Source organism: Carettochelys insculpta, chromosome 6 (genome assembly GCF_033958435.1).
Source record: "Carettochelys insculpta isolate YL-2023 chromosome 6, ASM3395843v1, whole genome shotgun sequence".
NCBI lineage: Eukaryota > Metazoa > Chordata > Testudines > Carettochelyidae > Carettochelys > Carettochelys insculpta.
In genome coordinates this window covers 99,906,416-99,931,697 of record NC_134142.1, presented here as the reverse complement: position 1 = coordinate 99,931,697, position 25,282 = coordinate 99,906,416, and the positions used below count along the sequence as shown (strand labels likewise).

At 43.9% G+C, this 25,282-nt stretch overlaps 1 protein-coding gene across 2 annotated transcripts in view; it reads left to right on the top strand.

The window, feature by feature from the left end:
- NELL1 (neural EGFL like 1) overlaps positions 1 to 25,282 on the top strand; it is a 465,040-nt gene that overhangs the window by 414,246 nt on the left and 25,512 nt on the right. The window contains exon 16 of one of the 2 annotated variants that reach the window (XM_074999015.1): positions 5,105 to 5,245. The exons of the other annotated variant lie outside the window; for it this stretch is intronic. Coding sequence (XP_074855116.1) covers positions 5,105 to 5,245 — 141 coding nt within the window. The remainder of the gene's footprint in view (positions 1 to 5,104; positions 5,246 to 25,282) is intronic. 2 annotated transcript variants of the gene reach the window in all.

Genomic DNA, 25,282 nt, shown 5'->3' with positions numbered 1-25,282 from the left:
CCATTAACAATTCTATGCTAATGACAGTTAAATAACCAACTAGGATAAAAGCATTTATTAGAACATGCTGCATAGTAACTCTTTCCAGAGGGGCATTGTGAGCAGGGCTTGAAATCGGGGGGAGGGAGAGATTGGAAGGAAAAGGGCACCAATGGGGAATAGCTGCAGTGCCCCTTAATAAATCAGAGTTAAATAGAAAATGTAAAAATTACATAATGCAGACTAACTGTTCCACACAGCTGAAAGTCATGCAATCAGGAGATACAGAAATAGAGATTCGCACCAGAACATTAATTTGTCTGGGTTGAACATGCACACTGTTTGTTTTATGTTATGTATTTAATAATGTAGCACTTGATCCAAAGTCCATAAAAGTCAATGTCAGTGGGAGTCTTTCTGTTGATTTCACAGGGTTTTGGGTTATTCTCATAAAGATGAATATATTAAGCTGTATATTTTAAGGAGGAATCTTCTTATCTCCCTTCTCCTCCCACCTTATGAACAATTGTAGAGGGCATTAAGGTAGAGAGGACTTTTGTGCTTCTTCTGAGCAGAGTGTGTCAGCATCCTGAAGATCTGGTGTCCTTAAAATACAGAGAATGTGGAACATTGGTTGGGTGTGGGCTGGGAGAGGGAGAGGCACAGCCTGTGACTGCATTTCCTGACATCCACAGTAGGGGATAGTCCCAGAACAGTTTTGTAGTACTTGTTTGAAGAAATTTTGTTACACTGTTTTTATCCTTAAATCCCAGATACATAGTTTCCTCCCTTTACTTCAGTTCAAGACATCTTTTTGTATGGACATTAGACCTGTTGACTAATCACAGCTAACTCACACGATTAACTCAAAAAATAATTGTGATTAATTACAGTGTTAAGCAATAGAATACTAACTGAAAGAAATTTAGTAAATATTTGTGGCTGGTTTTTTTCCTCTTTTCAATGGTGATTTCAGTTATACCACAGAATATACACTGTGCAGTGTTCATTTCATATCATTTTTACTAGAAATATATGCATTGTAAAATGTTAAGAATATTTTTCAATTTATCTCATACGAGTACTCTACACCATGAAAGTGTAAATTGCAAAGGCAGATTATTTTGTATTATATAATTGCACAAAAAAAAATCAAAAGGATGTAAATTTAAGAGCCTGTAAGTCCTCAGGAATGGTACTTGAAACACGAAGGGACATGTGAAACTTTTAACACATCTAGAACGTCAATATGTTGCAAAACCAGCTATGATAGTGCCGTGTGAATTCCTGTTCTCATTTTCAGGTGACACTTGTTTGGGTGAGTGTTTGGCTGAAAAAGAAGTAGGTCTGAGTGGATGTGTAGGCTCTAAAGTATTACGTTGTTTATTTCTGAATGCAAGTGGTTTGTACGTAAGTCTGTATTTGTAAATTCAATTCTCATGATTGAGCTTATGCTACAGTACATATATGAGAATAATTGAAAAATACAATTCGTTCTTTATTGTGCACATATTTGTAATAAAAATGAATATGAAGTGAACACTGTACATTTTGTATTCTGTGTTGTCTTTGAAATCAATATATTTGAAAATAGAGAAACCATCCACAAATATTTAAAATAAATGGTAATCTGTCATTGCTTAACAGTGTGATTAATTGTGATTATGTCTTTAATTGCTTGACAGCCCTGATAGAAATAAATGCATACACACTATAGCACAGTAGCCAAGAAAATCTTATATTCTAATGAAAAACATGGCACTGATATATTTGTATCATATGCATTTAAAGTCTGTGTACTTAAATATGGCAAAATGCTCAATGTAGGTGAATGAGTGTATAAAGATGAGAAAACAGAGAGCTAGAGGGATGAAGTGATGTATTTGAGGAGCCAGTGGCAACCCTAGAATGGAACCCAGATATCTTAATTTCCAGTCTTCTAATCCAGCCGTTAGATATTCCAGAATCTTCTTGTATATAAATACTCCACATAAAAGTGTTTCCAAAAATGTTGAGATGGGAAAGCTCATTGGGTCATCTAGCCACAGCCCCTGCCAGTGTGGGCTTGCTCCCTCCAGTACACGATTTACATATTTTAAAACATCCCTAATTACAAAGGTCTCTTTGTGCCAATAGACTTAAATCACTCAGCACGTACAGACCAAATTCATAAATATTGTCCATCTATGACTTGCTAAAAATAGGGTAGATGATAATAGGATCAGCTGAAGGGCTTCATTAATTTTTTTCACCTTTATTGGACATCTGTGCAAGTATGTGAGTAACCATGCATTAGATAAATTGAATGTCTGTTTTTTTCCCCTTTACCTTGCAAACACTACTTACCAAAATGTCATCGTCTAGCTTTTTGCTCTATCCCTATAGGAAGCTACAGACAAAGGTACAAATAAGAAAGTAATCTAGGTAGTCTAGAAATAATCGGCAATTTTATTTTACTTTTCCAACTTAATCTGCATAACTTAATGTTCTGATTCCTTTCTCCGGTGTTTAAATAGGAGCAAATGCTTAGCTTTGGTCTCTAAGCAGGCAAGCTTTCTACAATGTGTTCTACTAATTAGCATCCTGCACTATAACCCTCAATCATCCATTGTTTCAAAGGGACTCTGCTTTGGAGATGAACGTTAGGAAACTCCATTGATTTTGTAAATTAAAAATAGTAGAATTGAAGAAAGGGAAGTCAAGTAAAAAACTGACCAGGAAAACAATTTTTAGTTCATAGCACGCCTGGATTCACTACAAGGGAAGAAAGAGAAGCAAGGAGGATTCATTTGCAAATAACCTACAGTAGGAAAGTCATACACTTCCCAAATAGGATTAAACTTGTTCCATCAGCCATGACATGTGAAAAGATCATGGTTATAAATTCCATTTGCTGTAATGAATTGAAAGCATCTGAATTTTCTCATTGATGGATAGATAGATTTGTATGTTATTTTTATGCTAAAATTTAGCTTCCACAAAATATAAAATACAGAAGGGGTGATATCAGCAACAGAGTTTAAAGAGTAAACACTGTTTTTAGATTGAGTGTGACTAATGCTAGAAAGAAATGGTGGTTACAGGCCAGCACTATACTGTAGAAAATTACATTGCTTCACTTTTAAGCAGAGTATGAACACAAAAGTGAATAGGGGCCTTTGTTTCTATTATGTTTAGAGATTGGTTTAAAGAAGAAAACATGCTATTATTAAACGAAAGAAAGATGACTCCATGTTTTTTTATGATGCACTGCTTATATACAATAATAAAACATGGTTGAATTTGGAAAGTACTAGGTTCTGATATACCTAGTTCTGATATACCCTGCTGTAGATCAGAATATTTCAGTGAAGTCAGTGGAACCACATTGGTGTAAAATATTTGTAAGTGGAGATACGAGTCATAGCTTCCCAATCTTGCATCAGGATTCATGGGTGAGAGCCCTGCACCCATGCTCAATGCAGAATTGAGGCCAAAGTCTGCAGATTTCCATTGTGTTTGTGATACAACCTTTTATTCTTGTTTTATACGCTCTAGCTAGGAATAATTATCAGTGGATAAAAGCAGCTCATCCTGGTTGAGGAAAAGACATTCATTTATAATTGTGAAGATCCCCTGCAGTGGTGCTGAAAACTGTCCAAGGCTTTTTTTTTCCCAAAAAGGTTCAGGCTGAACAGAAGAATCAAACAGTTTTTATGAACATCATGAAAATATAATAGCTTCTTAATTACTGGAAGGTTAACATAAAATTAATTTACTAATTTTAATTACAACCCTCCAAAATATACTGCATAAATGCTCAAAGGAGAACAACAGCCAGGTGCCAGCACTAATCAGCCAAGGTTATTATAGATTATGAGGTCCGTATTAACCATGTGAAGGAAGGTTTAGAAAAATCCTTTGTAAAAGGCAACACATGTTTACTGGAGCTCTGCAGGGAATCAAACTAGCTGTATATTTCCGCTGCTACAAAATTATGGGTATATTGCTATTTGCTTCATTCTTTTCCAGAGGATCTTATAATTGAAGTTGCAACAAATGATTGCTTTTCCTTTTTTGTCACATGCTATTACAATATATTAACTTTCATCACAGAAATAGTGTGAAAATTGTAATTATGGCAATATATTAGTTATTTTTTGTAAAGTGCATTGAATTTGTAAGGGCCTGTATAGTGGCCAAGCATTAACTCTAGAATGGAAATCCAGTTGCTGAAAATTTGTCATCTTTTGCATACTGTATTTGGTTGCCCAGTTTGGAAATGAGGTATATTATTCAAATTGATTAGGGACCATTTTTAGCACTTTTGCTCACGTTGCATCAGACTGTCTCATTCAGCCAAACCCAATGACCCAGAGGAACTTTCTTAGTCCTTGAGCAGGCCAGTGGTCCAGTCTGGTTCACAGGGAAGGTTAGAGTAGCACTAAGGACCATTCAGACAGCAGGCAATCAGCAATCAGAGGCTTCCCCACCATGATTCTTTTTGCCCTATCATACTACCTGTATTTGCGGGGTAGGAGGGACATCATGGAAGTTGCAACAGCAGCCCTATATCAATAGAGATTTTTCCTTTTATGCCATGAGTTTGTCTGCTCTGCTCTGGAAGACTAATGCAAAGCAGACCTAGTAGGCTTGAGAATCATACCCAGTGGGGCTACTTGTGTAGTTAGATAATATTCCATGTAAGGTGGTAGTACAAGGAGGCCCTTAGGATCATAATTGTACACCCCAACCTGCACAGTACAATTACTTTAAAACCAGTAGCAGCAGCAAGAATTATCTCACCTTTTGTTTTCAATCATTAATCTTTCATTCTACAGCATTACTCCAAAATTCTCAGAAAAATATACAGGGCCAGTTCTCAGCTGAGGATCTTCCTCAAAATGTGGAAAAAATAGTTCCTTATGGCTGCATAAACACAGCATATTTACATACAGTAAAATTATTTACTTTTGATGTTTCAAATGTCCTACTTATTGTTGTTTCTGTTGTTGAACCAAGTGAGTTTTTGGAACCATAAAACATCCAATCTCTATTTTAAAGGAAGACTTATTTAAAAGCATCTAAAATGTTGGTGTCAAAGGAAATTAATTTCCTGGCTGGCTTGTGTTTTTCTCTGAGGCAGATATTGATGAATGTGCAGAGGGGATCATTGAGTGTCACAACCATTCACGCTGTGTTAACCTCCCAGGGTGGTACCACTGTGAGTGCAGAAGCGGTTTCCATGACAATGGAACCTACTCGCTTTCCGGGGAATCTTGTATTGGTAAGCAATGATCAATCGGCATAGAACTTTTTTTTTACTCCTGCATGGTTTCATACTGACTAGTTGAGACAGTGGTTACTATATTGAAGGCTATAATTACGATATAAACAACCATTTGGTAAGTTTATTAGTGTCCTTAATAATACAGTGTGGACATGAATGAAAAAGACATGAACCATCACATTTCTAAATGGCTATATGGAAAACTAAGAGGCCAAGCATGTGGCATATTGTCCTTAGCCATTTATCAGAGTAAGTCAGTAACATACTCCTTGTAGGTTGTTTTGCAAGTGCAATGGGTTACAGAATAATACTAACCATCATTTTGAGATTTCAGCACAAAGATTTGGGAGCACGTTTAATCCTATGTCAGTGTTATTCATTATGTAGTATTGTTTAGTAACAGAGAGGAAGCCGTGCTAGTCTATACACTATCAAAACAAAAAGCAGTTAAGTAGCACTTTAAAGACTAGCAAAATAGTTTATTGGGTGAGCTTTCATGGGACAGACCCACTTCAAAAGTGGGTCTGTTCCACGAAAGCTCACCCAATAAACTATTTTGCTAGTCTTTAAAGTGCTACTTAACTGCTTTTTATTTTGGTAGTATTATTTGTTTTTATCTTATGTTATCTTTAGGGTTATTCAGATAGCCTCAAATTGCTTTCTATGCTGTGCATACTGAATTTGCAGCACAAAGTCATGAGGAACCATTTTTGAAAGTGTAGAAAGTGAAACATAGGAATCTCACTGTACAGTTAAGCTCCTTGGTCTAATGCTATGTCTATGTGAGGGATATAGCCCTGGTTATGCCACTGTTATATGCTATGTGTAACTTTGGTTTGGTAACTTTACTTCTTGGGCACAAGACAGAGAATATAATGGAGTCAAGCAGTGAGAGACCACCAGAGAGAGGACACTGAGGAGGCCATACCTCTTCTGTCATGGTGCTGCTTCCCTTTCACTACCCTTCTTACTACTCTTCATTGCCTCTCCATATGAGGGTGTATGGAAGAGACCTTGGCTAAGACACAGAGTGGCAAGGACACCTATGTGTACCCCAGCTGCTATGCTGCATTTTTCTAAACACTGTGTTCCAGGTAAAATCTATGTACAATCAGGCCTGCTGATGGGGAGAGGTGGGGGAGAATGGGGCAGTTGTCTCTGGACCTGGTGTTTCAGAGGGGTCCAAAGTTCTGAGCCCTTTAAAGTGCCAGCAGCGCTGCTCCAGCTGCATGTGGCTGAAATGGAGGGAGGGGCCCAGTACCACAGTCCTGGCAGAGCTGAGGATAGAAAGCCCTAGGCCCTGCCCCTTTTGCCCTTGGCCCCACCTCTTCCGGGCACAGAGCTGGGCCCCCCTCCCATCTTACCATAGGGCCTGTGGTGGCTGTTGGTGCTACTGTGTACAGTGTAAGTTGCTGTATTTTCCTGTAGTGATTTTCCCAAAGCAAATCTCACACCAGTAAACACCTTGGGCTCTGCACCCAGCTTCACCTTCTGAATGATCATCTTTACTCTGCACGTTTCTCCTGTGTGTTCAGCTTTCAATCCACTATCCCTGATATTGATTTCTACCTGCCCTTGTCTCCCACCAGGAACTTCAACCACTTGATTTTTAGTTTCAGTACTCACTCACTTTCCTGTGTAGACAGATTTGCTCACATCTTTCATACTGGTTGAGCTACCACACAAGGAGCTATGCATACTCCTTTCCTCCTGGTGACCTCAGGACTCTGGTTTGAGTGTGTGTGGGCTCTTTCAAAATGGTGTAGATTCTACCTGGATCTATAGAGTTCTTTCAAAAAGATATCGATTCTGTGTATTTCCTCTCTGATTCAGTGGTAAAAGATGCTCACTTTGGATCTGATCTTTGGCCTAATTTGGCACCATTGAAATCATTGGAAATTTGCCCTTGGCTTCCAGTGGGAGCAGGTTTAGGCACTTGTGCTTTTCTTTACACCTGTGGAACACCATTGATTTCTGTTGCTTCTCCTCATTGTGTAAACCAAATGAGAGTCTGGCCTCTTTGAATAAATGTTAGAATTTGAAGCTGGTAAAATAATGCTGAAGCCAGTAAGGTGCGGTCCCCAGAGGCAATCCAAGAGAATGTGGTCCTTGAAAATGGGTGTCACTATCTTGCAGGGGTTACTCCTGGAGTCCATTGGAAATCAGTCCCAGAAGGTGGAGGGGTCTATGGTCTAACCCCTGGGAGGGATGTGACCTACCTGCCATGTGGATGGTACTCTGAAGGGGTTCTTTTGGGGAATCGTGGGGAGCTGTGAGCACTGTGACTACCTTTGTGGGAAATTCTAATAAATTTAATAAGGAATTATGCCTTCTTGACAATTTTTAAGCCTGCCTATGTAATTCTATAACAGGAAAATGATTCCCTTCTAAATTTTCTGATACGGTTTAAAAAACACCTTTAGAAGGAATCTTGTTCTCTTTACGGAGAGAGATTTGGGTCAACTTCTTGTAATTCTGTTGTTTCTTTTGACTTCTGCTGATTTCGTCCCTATTCAACTCTGAGAGTATTCCGTAAATGTGATATTTCTATGTTCTGTGACAACGATTTGTATTTAGTTGAAAAAAAAGTTTACTTTACCTTGTAAGTTGATTTTGAAGGTTTGCTTAGTGTAGACAAGGGAGAAGGTTCTCGTTAAAATTTCTCTTTTTTTATTAGTAAATTGCAGTTCTTTGAAGAAAAATATCAGGCCCTAATTGGCTGATCCTGTGTGCAGTAAAGTTACTGGACGTTTGGTTAAAGATTGGGCCTGTAATTTAAGAAATACAGAGAAAAATCTACAATTAACTTTCAAAAGCAATATTTCATAGACTGTTTAGCAAAATTATATTAGCTTTTTATACTTGTTCTAAACAGGCTCTTGCTAACAGGCAATGTATGTACATTGAATTCTCAGTGGTAGATATCATAAGGGTGGTTGGATCAAAAATAATGAATTTCACAGCATTTCATGGTTTAATAGATACAATTCCACATGAAAGTAATTTATACTCAAACATATTCTTAGATATTTAAAATTCTGCTTGCTCTGATTTATTTAAATACTATAAAAAGAAAGTCAGTGAGAGAGAGTCTCATTGTATCACAAAGTAAAGCAACATGAAACGCAAGAATTTTCCAAATGAGGAGCAACTCCACCAGGCCCTGGAGATTCAAAGGGGCCTGGAGCCTCCAACACTGGCAGCCAGAGCCACAAACCCCTTTGAACTGCAGCTCTGTGTGTTGGGGGTTGGGACATGCCTCAGTCTGAGCAGCACTAAATGCTCACTGCCTGAGGTCCCGCCCCTTCTGGGACATGGAGCTTCCCCCTCCCTCATTATACACCCTGCCCCTGGACCCCAGGCACCTGTTGGCCCCACTACAAAGAGGAATACGCATAAAGGACATCTGCAGAGTCCCTTCTTGCCTGCCTGTCTCAGATATTTCTGTGGTGCCTACCGTCCTGCTGCATGAGCACTGGTAACAAATATAATAAAGGCTTTGGACCAATTCTATTGAAGTCAGCAGGGATACACCAAAAATGTGTTGAGCCCAGCATTCCCACTACATTAAATTGCCCAATTTTCCTTTTATAGATGGCTGCACCAGCTGCTAAAGCCAGTAGTCTCAGGTGCAGTTGATGGCAGTTATGCTCCTTTAAAGGCAAAACTGAGCCCAAAATGTTACCATCTATGATACACTTTAAAGGTTGGAGAACAGTGTGCTCTCTTCAAAGCAAACTGCCCCTATTTTGACCCACACAAGCTACGTCTACACGTCAATGCTACATCGAAATAGCTTATTTCGATGTAGCGTCATCGAAATAAGCTATTTCGATGAATAACGTCTACACGTCCTCCAGGGCTGGTGCCGTCGACGTTCAACGTCGACATTGGGCAGCACTACATCGAAGTAGGCGCTGCAGGGGAGCATCTACACACCAAAGCGGCCCACATCGAAATAAGGGTGCCATGAACAGCTGCAGACAGGGTCACAGGGCGGACTCAACAGAAAGCTGCTCCCTTAAAGGGCCCCTCCCAGACACACTTGCACTAAACAGCACAAGATCCACAGAGCTGACAACTGGTTGCAGACCCTGTGCATGCAGCATGGATCCCCAGCTGCAGCAGCAGCAGCCAGAAGCCCTGGGCCAAGGACTGCTTCACACGGTGACCATAGAGCCCCGCAGGGGCTGGAGAGAGCGTCTCTCAACCCCTCAGCTGATGGCCGCCATGGTGGACCCCGCTATTTCGATGTTGCGGGACGCGGATCGGCTACACGTGCCCTACTTCGACGTTCAACGTCGAAGTAGGGCGCTATTCCCATCTTCTCATGAGGATAGCGACTTCGACGTCTCGCTGCCTTATGTCGATTTCAACTTCGAAATAGTGCTTGCCACCTGTAGACGTGGTGGGCGCTATTTCGAAGTTGGCACGGCTACTTCGAAGTAGCCGGCACGTGTAGACACGGCTACAGTGAGTTAGGAGTTCACGTGAGACATTTTTCTCACTGTGTGCAAGCAGTAAATGGAAAGTGAAATTGATGGTATTTTTTTAATTAAATAGCTTTTCTAAGTCATCTGCTGCTGAGCACCAGTGCCAAAGAGAGCAAACCAGTTTCTAATAATCTTTTATACTGGTTTAACTGTTAGAAATTAAACAGAGATTCTGCTCTTCCATTCTGAAGCAGATCATTTAAAGATTAAATGATTACATTAAAAAAGGGAATGAAACATGAATATTACAAGCACATTCCAGTTGAAGACAAACTAATGCTGTATTACCAAAACCCTGATTTGAATCACTTTATAAAGCTTATTTCCACAATAAAGTTGAGTCAAGGCCAGAGTTATTGAGCTTTTTATTCTAGATGAGTGATGTTTCATCTTCATAGGAACTGTCCTTTGGTACATTTTACAGTTCCATTGTGGGCCAAAAGCACAGTGGAGTTACTCCAGGGATGAATTTGGCTCACTGTGGCTATGTCTACCTGAGCCCCAAACTTCGAAATGACCACGCAAATGGCCATTTTGAAGTTTACTAATGAAGCGCTGAAATGCATATTTAGCATCTACACAATGAGATAAGTTCAAATTTAATTCAATGAATTCGATTTTACCATGTGACTGTCTTCACTGTAAATACCATTAGCTCAGTTTAGGGTGCACTAATCTGGAGATTACAAAACTGCAGTAACCTGACGGGTATAGCGTGAAGCTCAAATTCAGAAGTTTGTTTAAAGGCAAGTGTGGAAGCACCACGTCTTAAAAGTGAATTTATTAGCCTTCAGGTGTCCCATATGTAACATGTAATGGCCCTCTCAGTGCTCTGCTCTGGCTGGTGCTCTCCAGTGACGGGCAGACTGTTAATTTGCAAGTGGGAGCAGCAAAGCCTTTAGCTGTGGGCTTGTATATTAGTATGAGAGCCTGAGAAATGTCTGTCTTTCTTTGCTATTAGTGCTGTGAGTGCATCTACCCATTCAAATAGCCCCTGCAGGGAGTTCACAGCACTGTCTGTACACTGTTTTTTTTTCCACGCTGCCTAGTGCCAGCCCCTGACCTGCCGTACCACATGTCAACAAGGCTGTACGGGGGGTCATGCTTTCATAACATGCCAAGAAACTTCTCAGCAGTTTACAGTTAAGTGCGAATCCCTTTCCCTCCCTCACAGGTGCCACACAATCTGGGTCTTTCCCTCCCTCAGCCTCGTCATGTGGGCAGCCCTCAACCCAACCCGATAAAAGGATGTGCCTCCAGTTTGGTGCTGACCATGCTGACAGGCACACGTTTAGGGCTGCAAGGGTGGGAAAGATATTCTGGGCTTTGCTGCTGCCACTGGGAAGTCTCCCCCAGTGGCTGAGATGGGGGGTTTGCTCCTACCGTTGGGGAAGTCTCCCCTGGTGGTTAAGGTACTGGGGGCTTGGCTGCCATGATGGGGAAGTCTCCCCCAGCAGTTGAGATACTGGGGGCTTGGCTGCTGCCGTGGGGAAAGACCACCTCAACTGTCCCCTCAACGAACCCTCCCCTTCGCCCGTACCGGGCCTTGCTGTCGCCCAGGAAAAGTCTCCCTTGGAAGCTCAGGGGCTTGCTGCCACTGGGGAAGTCTCCCTAGGCAGCTGAGAAGCACAGAGACCCCTGCTGCTGCTGGGGAAAAGTCCGCACTGGGGCTTGGTGCCACTGGGGGTAAGTCTCATGAGCGGTGGGGGCTGATCCCCATGATTGGACCATGTCAACTGGGCCCTCAGCACTTGCTTTTTTTTCCATACACTTTTGTAACCTCCTTCTTTTCATTTTAAAAAACAGTCTGAGCATCTGTATTATTTTCAGGGATCACACGCAATGATGGGAAGTGGGACACTCAGTGAATGGCCAATTGAGACAATCGTTGCACCTGTGTTGGCAATATCTGTACAATGAGTTGGGAAGCCAAAAATTCTTTTTTCCTACACTTTCCTATCCTCTTTCTTGTCACTTTCAAATACAGTCTGGGCCCTTGTATTACTTTCAGGGATCACATGCATGCAATGATGGGTGGTGGCCAGTTGAGAACACAGTTGTTGCAGCTGTGTGGCCAATATAATGTGGGATGAAACCAATAATTCTTTTTTCCTGCACTTTTCTATCCTTTTTCTTCTAACTTTGAGGGTCCCTGCATTATTTCTAGCGATCAGCATATTTTCAGGGATCTGGAGAGGAATTAGGAAAATGCAAGGTGGGAAGATGATGTCAAGACCAGTGAGCATACCCAGAATGCTACAGGGATGAGGGAACTGTGGGATAGCTTTCCACAACACAACAGTCAATGTAAGCCAATTTGTGTGTGGCAGGAATGACTCAACGTTGCGGGGAGTACATGCGAAGTGAGTAGGTCAAATTCGAATGTATAAATTCCAGAATTAGAAAATCAATATTAATAAATTCGAATTTATTATCTTGTACTGTAGGTGCAGCATTATTTACCCATCATTGCAAGGAACACCTCTGCACAACTTTTAAAAAATCTTCGTTACATTAGTTATCCTTTTGTCATTTGATACAGAGGACAGTTATAAGGAATAAATTCCATATCCCAGTTAGGAGTTCTATAATTTCCTGTAGAAGTTGCTGCAGAATTTTTTTGTTGATACCATCTTGTAATATTATCTTATTACTGTTTTAATTTATCAGTATATCCTGAACCCCACCCCCATCAAATGACCAGTCTGGGAAAGTTCATTTGCCACCTAAAAAGAATTGTATCAAGTGTGGAACCTTCCCTTACATTCCTTTCAGTGAAGAATGAGACAAAGAATTAGCTTCTCCCAATGGCCTTGTCTTCCTTGAGTGCTGCTTTAGCACCTTTATCATCTAATGGTCTTGCTGGTTGATTTGCAGGCTCCCTCCTTCTCACCATTTTTGTTGTCTTTTCCAGATGCTATTCAAATTCTATTTTGGCCTAATTATGCTTTTTCTTGGCAGAGTATATGATCCTTCCTATTTTCCACTCTAGGATTTGACTTCTAATTTTTTTAAAGGAGTCCTTTTGTCACTAATTGCATCTTCGATGTGGTGGTTTAGCCTTGGTGGCACACTTTTTCTCCTTTTACTGTTTTGCTTTATTTGGAGAATGCAGTTTGATTGAGCCCAGATGTTTTTAAATTCTGTCAGTGCATCAGGTAGTTTTTGAATTGTGTGGGCACCCTCATGCCTGTACCTTAATTTCCCTTTTTGAAATTAACTGCTACTCTGGTGGGTATATTTTCCCAGAGGATGTTAAATTTAATTACGGTCACTAGTTCCAAACAGTTCTGCTTTATGAATTTCTTGGTGAATATTAGAGCAGATCCTCGCTCCATTTAGGACTAAATCAATTTTGCCTTTCCCTTTGTGGATTCTAGGTCTAACTGTTCCACCAAGGAGTCATTAATGGTGTCTAAAAATTTTATATCTGCATCCCACTCTGTGGTGGCATGTACCCATTCAACATGTGCATGCTTGTAATTTCCCCGTGATTACTGGGTTTTCTGGTATTTTAAACACTTCTAACCTCCCTGAGGACTTCATAGTCATCTTCACCATCCTGGTCAGGTTGTCACACTATTTGTAAATACATACTTGCTACAATCTATGTAAATTACAGTCAGCCCAGTGGTTTAAAGAAAATAGTAATTAAGAATTAAGTTTAACTCCATATTTATCTGCTTATAAAGGCACAAACCAATGAACCTAACTTTTCAGGACTTTGTTTTGTATTTTATATTCCTGTTGCTATATGGTTATTATACAAGTGTGGAATTTCTATTCGTAGAATTTTTAAAGTAGTGTTTGAGTCAATAAAGAGTTGTACTGTATTTAACTATGCTTTTGTTCACCTATAATGCCATGCCCTTCCCATTGTGACTTACTCCCAGTCCTCTCTCTCTATATATATATTACTCTGTTATTTCCATGTTTCATTGATAATCCTCATTCCAACAACTTTCTATTGCATGTGATGCCAATTATGTCAATAGTAATAATAACAGTCTGTGACATACAGTGTTGCATCACAGACGGCCAAATCGTGGAAAACAGTGCATAGCCCAAGAATTTTTCTTTAGTTAAAGTTCACTCAACGTTCACAGTGAAGAAGGAAGAATGCTTCAACACCAATAATCACACAGCCCCTGTGCTACTCACTATTCTGCTCTCTCCTACCTCATGGTAGCAGACAAGTGGCCAGGGAATTGAGCCATCTTTTGAATGGATTATCTGACTTCTGATCTATAAAAAAAGCAGAAAGTTGGATTGTACAGAGTAGATCAGGATTTCAGCCCAAGCCAATATTAAAATGGAATATGGTTCCATCCTGATAGTCTCACAAATGTCATCACTTTGACAAAATGGTGGTGACCAGCAGGAGCTCTGAATTAGAGTTTATTTTTAGTTGCAGTTCGAGCACATGCATGATATTACATGCTTTTTACAAAACCATGTTCAAGACAAATCATGACTGGTTTGGTGTATTGTGTTCAGAGTTCATTGTGGGAATCAAAGCAGATGGGCTGGTTCCTCCCCACCCCCCAAAATAAAATTCTGCAGTGATAAAAGTAGGGAACCCTCAACTTTCTGGTCTTTACCACTGGAAAAGTGATTCAGAAGCTTTGGCTACACTAGCTCCCTACTTCGAAGGGAGGATGGTAAGGAGGGTGTTGGGAGTTTATTAATGAAGTACTGCAGCGCATATGCAGCACTGCATTAAGCAAATTCCCCCCCACAGCAACTCTGAAGTGTTAAACGTCGACGTGCCAGCTCGCGTCTAATCGTGGCTAACCCACCGGTACTGAAGTCCCTTTAGTCCTCAAAATTTTGAAGTTGCCCAGGCAGTTCGAAGTACCAGTGGGTGAGCCTCGGCTAGACACGAGCCAGCACTTCAAAGTTTGACACTTCCGAGTTGCCGGAGGGGGAGAATTTGCTTAATGAAGTGCAGCATATGCACCGCAGCACTTCATTAATAAACTTCCAACACCCTACTTACCATGCTCCCTTTGAAGTAGGATGCTAATGTAGACAAGCCCAGAAAGTTCAGAATACTTATGCAATGTATTGCATGTGTTTTACCATTTAGTAATTACTACCTAAAGATCTCATGATTTCCCTGTTCTAAAAACCCATTAGATACTGCTATCTGGCACCTGTATGTAAATAGTATTTCTTAATGGCAGCCTCACTTATTATCAGTACCACAAGAAGAAAATGGGAAGCAAGCACAGCACTCTGTCCTTGTGGTTTTATACTAAATGAAGCACATGCCTGGCAGGCCACACACTTAATATTTACTCAGTTCTCAGTACATAAAAATGCTGTTCACCAGTGCAAGGCTGCTCAAAGCCTCTAGTGATTCACAGCCTCTCTTTTGCCTTTTGTTTTGCATCTGCAAGCACTGCAAACAACCCAATGCAGGCCCCTTGTGTGATTGAGTAGAATAAATTCTAAGCTCCTAAGCCCAGTGCACGTGTTCTCCATACCAGAAAGCTGTAGGATTCCTCCATTTTAATCTTAAAGATGTGTGTTAACCAGATCCTGCTGTAGGGATAGGATGGCTAACATGGACAGTGGGTATAAGGGAAGACAATGTTTTACTCAGGTCTTTGTGCTCAACCTCTCCCCTCTTCCTATCCTTATTCTGGCTGTTCCTGAAGGCTCCTGCTGCAGGTTTTTGTACACTCATGAGTCTTCCACCAAGTGGATCTATTAACTGGAAAGTGAAAAGCCTTTCAGCTTGCCAGCCCTAATAGCATAGCATTGCAACTGTGGAAGGGCCATTAACTGGTAATGAAGCTATTTTGATGTGGTATATATAGCTACATATGTCATGGAGCAGGAAGGGACTTTGGGAGGTCATCAAGTCTAGTCTCCTGTCCTCTTGGCAGGACCAAGCACCATTCCTTTTTCTTTTTCCAAGATCCATTTGCCCCAGATCACTAAATAGCCCCCTCAAGGATTGCGCTCACAACCCTGCATTTAAGAGGCTAATGCTCAAACCACTGTGCTAACCCAGAGATACAGGCTGTCAGCATCCAAACAGACTGACAAAAACAGTTGTGTATTACAATGTGTACAGGACCTTAATTTAAAATTTCCTTCAAATATTTCATTAATTTGTTGCTGAAGTTTACAAAATCACATCTCTCCAAAAACTCCTTTCATGGATTTTTAGATACATAATCTGAGTAACCAGCTTTAGCCTTAAATGCTTGGGTCTTCAAACATTTCTTTGACCTTTGTATCCATCCCTATTCTCTTTTCTCACGCTGTTGAAGAGAGCCCTTAAAGTGATGCTTTTCTTTTTCTTCCAGATAAATGGACAAATGAATTTCTCTTTCTTTACTTCTACCTATTTGATGAATGTGGCAGGGTGGGGCCACGAAAGCCTATGGAAGGACGGGTGGGAGGGTGGGCGTAGCCCACGCATGACTAAAAAGCCCCTCTCAGGGCGCAAGGGAGCCCACTAGAAAGAAGCCACGGCACCCAGTGAATACGGGGGACAACAAAAGAAAAAACAGGGACGGGAGTGAGGGTCAAAGGTTCAAAATGAGGGAACCGGAGGGGGACACCGAGCAGAGAACCCCGGACAGCGCCCACCGCTCCTCAAAGCTGTCGAGGGAGTCAGTGGATGCCGCCCAGAGGAACTCTGCCCGGATTTGTGACCGGAGGGAGGAACTGAAGTAGGCCCCACAATTGTAGGTCGGCCCCTCTGCCAGCCTCCTCTCCCTAGTTTTGTAAATGGCCATTTTGGCCACGGCCAGGAGGAGGCTGACGAGGAGGTCCCGTGAATTCGTGGGGTCATGGATAGGGTGTGAGAGGTTAAGGAGATGTGGGGAAAAATGCAGCCAGAACCTCAGGAGGAGGTTCTGGAGGAGCCAGAAGAGGGGCTGCAGCCTGGCACACTCGACGTAAATGTGTGCCAGGGTCTCCCTCATGCCGCAAAAGGCACAAGTGTCCAGGGTAGGGGTGAACCACGACAGGTACACGCCCATGCTCACCGCTCCATGAAGGATTCTCCGACTGATGTCCCTGGCGGGCCAGGGAACCAAGGTGGAATAAAGGCTGGCCCACCGGGGCTCCCCACCTTCTGAAGATGTTAGGAGATCCCGCCATTTGTGGTCGGGGCAGGACACGAGGGTGGGGAAGTGGAGCGTGTGAAGCACGAGCGTGTACAAAAGATGTCTAGGCGTGGTTCGGAAGGGAACTGGCTGCAAAGTGTGCAGCCAGCTGGGATGGTGGGGGCGGGGGGATCATGAGGCCGGGGGCCCACAGAGAGGTCTGGAGGCCAGGAGTAAGAGGGGGGCGGGGTGCACTCTCTCGCGGGACCTGACCAAGGTAAATGTGAGCAGTAGGTGATAGGGCAAACTTCACCTCCTCTAGTACACGCCGGGGGGAGTGTAGGGTTGAGAGCCCCATGCGCCGAGTGAGTGCCGGGGCCTCCATCCAGTCTCCCCGGTCGTAGTCCAGGAAGTCTCCAACCCTGGTGATTCCACCTAGGACGAACCTCCGGTGCACCGCAGGACACTCCGCCACCTGCACACGAAGGTTGGGGTTGTGTAGCAGGGGCTCCGCGAGGAGGTCTTCCCCCGCAGTGGCCCCTAAGGATCTGGAGGCTGCAAACAGCCACCAAGTGCGGAGGAGGTCCTGGTAGAAGGCTGGCAGCTCTGAGAGGCCTCGCAGATGGTCTTTCAAGGATAAATAAAGGAGCTGCCGGTCGTATCGGAGCCCTCAGTAACAGCAGAGGGAAAGCATGCATCAACGTACTCCATGCTGGACTATCTGCACTGTTGGTGTTGAGAAGTCCCTGCAGGGTCCAGAGGCAGAAGACATGGTGTGGCCCGGGACGGTGTAGGTCTGGTCGGGGTTGACCACGTCCTGCAGCACGGACCCCAACCGGCACGAGATGGCTTTAGCGATGATCTTGTAGTCCGTGCTGAGGAGCTAGATGGGACGCCAGTTCCTAAGGTCACGGGGGTCCCCCTTCTTGGGCAGCAGGGCGAGGATTGCTCACCTGCACGACAGGGGGAGGACTCCACTTTGCAAGGCCTCGGCCCAGATGCTGACCAGGTCTGGGCCGAGGACATCCCAAAACATGCGGTAAAACTCCACGGTCAGTCTCTCCATGCCCAGGGTTTTGCTAGTGGGCATAAGACGGAGGGCTTCCAAGAGCTTGGCTAGAGTGAGAGGAAGCTCTAGCCAGTCCTGGTCGCCCATGCTGACCGAAGGGAGTTGGTCCCAAAGCACCCTGCAGGTGTCTGCCAGATCCGGGGAGAAAAGGGTCTTGTAGAAGGCACGAGCCGTCTTGCTCATCTCCCCCGGATCCATAAGAGGGGTGCCATCCTCTGCAAGAAGGCAGAGGATATTTTTTTTGGCACCCCTCTTTTTCTCCAGGACATAGAAGAAGCGGGAGCCACGGTCCATCTCCCAAAGGAGTTGGATTCGCAACCTCACCACGGCCCCCTGTGCCCGAAGGGCGTCGAGGGCCCTGAGCTCATCCCTCTTCTCCCGGTACGTGTGGCAGAGGGATGGATCTCTGGGGCCGGCAGCTAGACGCCTCTCCAGCTCAAGAACCTCCCGCTCCAGCTGCCCTATCAGCGCATCCTGCCGCTGGCCGGCCCCCCGGGTATAGTCACAGCAAAAGAGCCGTGCATGCACTTTTTCCAGATCCCACCACCTCCGTGCCGAGGGAAAGGTGCGCTGTTGCCCGCTCCAGACCAGCCAGAACTCCCGGAAGGACGCCACGAAGCCCACATCCTCCAGCAGGCTGTTGTTAAAGTGCCAGTAGGCCGACTCCTGCTTCCCCGGCGAAAGGGAAGCTTCTACAGCCACGAGGTGGTGGTCCAAGAAGGCAGCCTGCTGTAAGCTGGAGGTGTGGTCCTGGGAGAGATGGTGTTGAGAGATGTAAATGTGGTCCAACCAGGAGTGTACAGATTTATGGCCCACCACCTGGACGCAGGTGAAACCAGTGTCGTAGTCTGGGTGGTGGCTGCACCAGACATCCACCAGGGAGCGATGGTTGAGAAGCTCCTTGAAGATGTCTACAGCGGCCGGGCACTGCTCAGTCCCCATGCGGTCCCATTCCTCGAGGGTGCAGTTGAAATCCCTGCCGAGGACCAGGCACTCGCGAGGATCAATAGTGTTGAGGAAGGCTGCTGCTTGCCGAAAGAAGAGAGTTCTCTCCGGGGCGAGTGTCAGAGCATAGACATTAACAAGGTGGACGGGCAGCCCCTCCACCTGCACTCGGAGATACAGCAGGTGGCCCGGCACACCCTTGACGCTCCCCAGCACCTTGGGCTGCAAGTCTCGGGAGAACAGGGTCACTACCCCAGCCCGGGTGGCCGAGAGATGACTAAAGTAGACCCCGTCTCCCCACTCCAGCCGCCAGTTGGCTTCGGCGGCTGGGATAGTGTGGGTCTCCTGCAGAAAGGTGACTGAGTACCCCCCCGCCCCCGGAGGAAGGAGAGCACTCGGCACCTGCGGAGACCCGACCCGCAGCCCCTGGCATTCAGTGTGGCAAGGATGAGCGGCACCAGGGGGAGGGCTGGGGAGGATTCTCACTGGTGGGAGCACCAACATTCCCCGTGGGGCCACGCAGCAGCCCATGACCAATCCCGAAAGCAATCAGGGCATCACAGAAGCCACCAGCCTGTTGGTAGGCCATGGCGTCCCTCCTCCTGGTCCCCTTGCCCTCCTTTAGAAGGGCCCTCATGGACTCGAGGATGACATGGAAATCAGCCCAGCACTGAAGGGTGAGAGCAACCTTGTTCTTGGAGCCGCGAACGTCATCCAAGAACTAGTGCATCTCGCCCACCAGCGCGTGGGGTGCTGAGGCCTCGGGGTATCGAGTGCCCATTGGCTTCATATTCTTGTGGGCCCCATGGCCGGAAAAAAGGTCCAAGCGGGGGTTAGAGTCTAAGTTCAGGAAGGATGGGGGCGGCAGAGGGAGAGCAGCCCCAGAAGTGCTGGGAGAGGGTGATGCGGCAGGGGCCTCCCAAGTGATCACAGCCTGGGGGGCAGATGTAGATGCACAGGGGTTAAGGTGAAGAGTGGGGGTTGGGGGTGAGGGTTTGAAGGGGAGGGGGAGGGTCGTGGAGAAGGGGAGGAGGTGGAGGAAGAGCAGGGGGAGGAGGAAGGGGAGGGAATGGGGGAAGAGGGGGGGGTCTGGAGGGGGGAGGGTTATGTGTCCTGGGGTGGAACACTGATTGGAGGAGGGAGTAGGGGTAAGGGTGAAGGCGGGGAACAAGGTGGGAGTGGGGGGGGGACAGGAGCGGAGGGGGTCTTGGTAGGGGGGGTTTCCACAGGTCATGGTGGTGTGGGGGTTAAGGGCAAGGTGTCCGCGCACTCGGGAGTGGGTGCCGGCAGGGCGAGGGGAGTGGTGTTGGGGTCTTCAGGTCCAAGAGGGGAAGTGGGGTATAAGGAGAGCACTAATTTCTCCGGGGCGTCAGGGGCGTCCAGAGGGAGGGAGGGAGGGAGGGAGTGAGCTGGGGCCACAAAGGAGGAGAGGAGCCTCAGTAACCTAGGGAGGCTGTGTTGCCCCAGAGAGCCTGGAGCCCCACCAGAGACTTGGAGGAACTGGTCAGCTGAAGGAGCCAAACTAAGGAGGAGACTGGCTGCCATGACTACCACTCAGGGAAGGGGATACCAGGGAGAAGGGTCTGGGGGAAGTGGCCCATGGAGAGAAGCTATAGGGGCCAGGCCAAAGTAAGTCAGCCCTCCCAGGTAGCGGCTGTCCAGGGTCCTTGGGCTGGAACCTGGAGCAAGTGGGTGGGGACTGGGTTCCCCCCCGCCCCAGACTGCCCCCTGCCCCAACAAGGGTAACGTGGTGCATATGGTGGGGCCAGTGGACTAAACAGAGGGCCTGGGACCCAGAATGAGTCTGACCACACCACAATTAACTAATTTTAAGGAAAACTTCCACCAAAATCAGTACCTTACTGAGAGAGAGAATCCTTTAAGCCGAAAATCTTGGGAAATATATTGTAACATAGATATATGGTGAATTTTCATAAACCTGTCTAGTATTATGAAGATCACCCAAAATAAGTGTTCCCTTTTTCTAAAAGCAATGAACTTTGTTCTGAACAACTGAACTGCTCCAATTAAATTAAAATAATGTTTTTGTTTCAGTGCATTAAATCTGTAGTAATCTGGAATGATTACTTTTAAGCCTTCTTAAAATGCATTTAAAATATAAATTCAGCTTAGAAATGCTGATTCAGAAAATGTTAAACAGAGCTTCATCATATGTTCCATGATATTTAATCGTATATGCAGCAGGGTAGCTGACTTGCCCTTCTTACAAGGGCTTTTTTTTTTTCCCTCCAACTAAATCTCTGACAAACTTCAGGGTGGCCGTGTCTACACGTGCCCCAAACTTCGAAAATTCGAAGTTTACTAATGAAGCGCTGAAATGCATATTCAGCGCTTCATTAGCATGCGGGCGGCAGCTGCGCTTCGAAATTGACGCTCCTTGCCGCCGCGCGGCGCGTCCAGACGGGGCTCCTTTTCGAAAGGATGCTGCCTACTTCGAAGTCCCCTTATTCCCTTGAGCTCATCTTTTTTCTTTTCTTTTTTTTTTTTTTTTTTTTTTTTTTAAAAAAACAGTTTAAAGGAATATTTTCTGTCCTAATGTCATTTGCTACATATGGTCTTCCGGAATTTGGCTGGACGGGCAGATTGGAAAGAAGTGGGGAGGGGGTGTGGCTTGGGCAGAGTGGGGGTAGAGCATGAGTGGAGTAGGAGTGGGGTGTGGGCAGGTCACAGGCTGGGAAGCATGCCTCTCCAAGCAGCATCTTCACATAACACCCATGATGGCTGGTGTTAAAATGAGGGAGACCATCTGGAAGGCATGAAGAATCACCAGCTTTCTAGCTCAGAGAGAAGTCTCATCTTTTGTTTGTCAGAATTTTGCGTATTTTGGGTTCAAGAATGCTTCAGTCTCAGAGTTAAATTGGAGTGGGTTTGAAATGTGATTTATATAGCACCCTGGAGTATTATCTCTTAGCCAGTGTGTAGATTTGAAAACAAAAATGGAAAAAAAGCTTCCTTTGTGGAAAAGGTTTCCTTTGTAAACCCTCCCACGTACTGAATTGCTCTTCTGTCACTTGTATGATGGGTGGGTGCAAAGACAATGAGCTAAAGAGAAGATATCCAAGGAAACTTTTAGAATTTACTGTATTGTCACTGCCTTTATTTAGTGTACACTCTTATTACTTCTTGCAATGTTGGCATCCATATCTTCTGCAGGTAAACTAGGAATAACCACTTTGTAAGCATAAAGAGACAGCTTTGGTTAATGAGTGAGAGGTTAACCTATGCCCCAGTATTCTTAATACTATCACAGGATTCTCATCACATACCTGACATAAAATCTCAGAACCAATCTTCATTTGTCTTCTTTCAGTAGACATTATAGTGTTGACTTTGATATGACAGTACCTTACCACCAGCTACTTGACTCCTGAATAATCAATGATGATAGTATAGAAATTTCTTAGTGGAATTGCTTGAGGGTTGGGCAGAACTCATGATTTAAACTTGATTCAAACCCCCTGGTACTTTTCATAAAAGGCACTCAAACATTAACTGCAAGCATTTTGTTAGTGTAGCAATCTCAAAATAACTTAAAGGGGCACTACATGACAAAATTCACAGAGTGGATTCTGTACTCCTGAGCTCTGCTTGATTCACGACTGGTGTGGAAAGAACACATCTGTAAGCCAGTATGACATTTCCTAGCTAGGTGAGCAAGTCCCCCAGGTAAAAGTGTGTAGCAATGTCAAACCATTGTATTTTGCACTGAATGCCAGTGGCCAGGGTTCATTCCAGCAACTGGACATTGGCAGGCTTAGAGTTGCCCTATCTACGTGCCTTTTCTTTTGGACAACTCTGACAGTGTCTTGAGCAACTGGAGAATTCCTCTGTGGGAGGACCTGAGGAAGGCGCAATGAACCTGGTTTTACAGCTGCTCTGAATCACAAGACTCACATAACAGAGCCAGGGCTCACTAGTGAATAAGATGCCATGTGTTTAAAAATGTTCATACTTCTGGTGCAATAAGACCTAAGATTAAAAGAATTTTAAGAATTTGCTGTGCTCTTCAATAGTTATCCCTGTTTGTTCACTTTATGTATGTCAAGTGTACGTTCTGTTCATTGTTACTTCTATTTTTCTGGTTCGTTCACTTGCACAAAACAACCCCACAGCTCTACCCTTTTAAAGTAAGCACTTGGTCATATCTGGATTTGTATAAGGAATTTTTAAACCAAAATCTACATTTCTGAATCTAACATACTTGACACTGTCCTTTTCCAAGGTGTTAAGCCTTTATGGATAAAAGTTATAAAAGCTTTTCTGAAGAAAATTGGATCTTTTTCATGATTTCTTTTTTAAACCACAAACACCTACCATTAATTTTGATTTAAAAGAATAGCAAAGAAAGTGCCAAGGTGATAAGTTGCCTGTGAAAAATAATCTCAGAACAATATTAATCTTTAATTTGTACATATATTGTTGCAAACCCAGCATATATTTGTCATATCAGATTACATTTTAATGGCTTAATGTACCATTGAAGTTGAAATTAACACTAGTAGTTTTTTTCTGCAACAGTTTCTCATGCTATCAGAGTTCCTTTTTTACATTACTGACATTCACACTTTGAAGAATGTTATAGAAAAGACTGAAAAATGAAGTTTGGTGAAAAGAGATCAGTTTAGTATTTCAGTGAAATAATGCTAATGAATTTTGTGTTGGAATATATATTCATAGTCTCATAGGACTGGAAGGGATCTTGAGAGGGTGTCTAGTCTAGCCTTTTGCACTCATGTCAGGACTGCATATCATCGAGACAATCCCTAATGTGTTTGTCTGATCTGCTCTTAAAAATGTCCAATGATTGAGAGGATGAAATCTCCCTTGGAAATATATTCCAATGTTTAACTACCCTGATAGATGGGAAGATTTTCCTAATGCCCAATTTAAGCATCTCTTGCTACAGTTTAGGTTCACTGCTGTGTGACCTATCTTCAGAGGTTAAGGAGAACACTTCACTTCCCTTTTCCTTGTAATGACTTTGTGTACTTGAAAACTGTTATCATAACCCCCCCATGCCCCCTCAGTCTTCTCGTGACTCAATAAACCCACTTTTTCATTCTTCACTCAAAGATCACAATTTCTAGATCTTGAATAATAATTATTGCCCTTCCCTGGATTTCCTCCAGTTTGTCCAGATTTTTTCTGAAACTGAGAACCCAGAACTGAACACAAGCATCCAGCACAGATAATAGCATAATTCTTTGTGTCTTGCATACAACCATCATGCTAATACATCCCAGAAATACATTTGCTCCTTTTGCAGTGGTATTTCACTGTTGACTCATAATTAGCTTGTGATTCACCATGACCACCAGATCTCTTTCTGCAGTACTCATTGGTAGGCACTCATTTCTTGTTTGTAGATGTGCAATTGATTGTTCCTCCCTAAATGCATAGTTGGCATTTGTGCTGGTTCATTTTTCTTTCTATTGACTTCAGACCTTTTCTCTAGTTTTTCCAGATCATTATGAACTTTAATCTTGCCCTCTAATACTCTTGAAACCTTTTGCAGCTTGGAATCATTCATAAATTTCAACTGGACTTGAGAACTAATAAGCTGTATGCTTGATGAATATATTGAACAGAAATGGTCCAGAACTGGGATCTCACATGATACACCCCTCTATCTTGAGTGTGAGTCACTGAAAACTATCCTCTGGGACTGCTGTTGCCACCAGTTATGCACCCATCTTCCAATAGCTCCATTTAGGTTGCATTTCCCTGGTTTGTTAAGAAGAAGGCTGTGTGAGATTGTATGAATGTTACTAAAACCAAGATATATGACTGCTTTGTCCCATCCATGTGGCTTGTTACCCTGTCAAATAATGTTATTACCTTGGTTTTACGTTTGTTCTTGATAAATCCGTGCTGACTTATCTCCCTATTTTCTTCTTAAAGTGCTTGCTCATGTCCATTCAATATAGGTGCGTCTGATTGTCAGGGACCCTAGTACTGGAAGAATTTCCCTAAGCAGGGCCTGCGGTAGTCAGTTTCAGCACCCTCTGGAGTGGCGTACATATACTGCTCTATATAGGGTGCTGCCAGCCCCCTCCACATTCAGTTCCATTTTGCCATCCGCGATGCTGCTGAGAACTTCAGTGCTACAGCACTTGCTGTCACTTCCCTTCTTAACTTAATTGCTTGTACATAATTTTCCCTTCAGTTACTCATTAATAGTACATTACAGTAGTTAGCAGTAGCTTAGGGACATTAGCTGGAGGACAGAGCATGCCCTACCCCTCCAGTTTTAAGTTGTTTGGTAAATGTTGCCTGCATATGCCTGTTTTTGACGCACGCAATGGGTGTCTACGGTGCTTAGGAGATGCACATACCATCTGTAAGTGCTGGATCTGCAAGTCCGTTGGGCTGCGGATGAAGAAGGAGATGGACACTCATTTGAAAGCTTTCTTCATGGAGTCAGTTCCAGCTCCAGCAC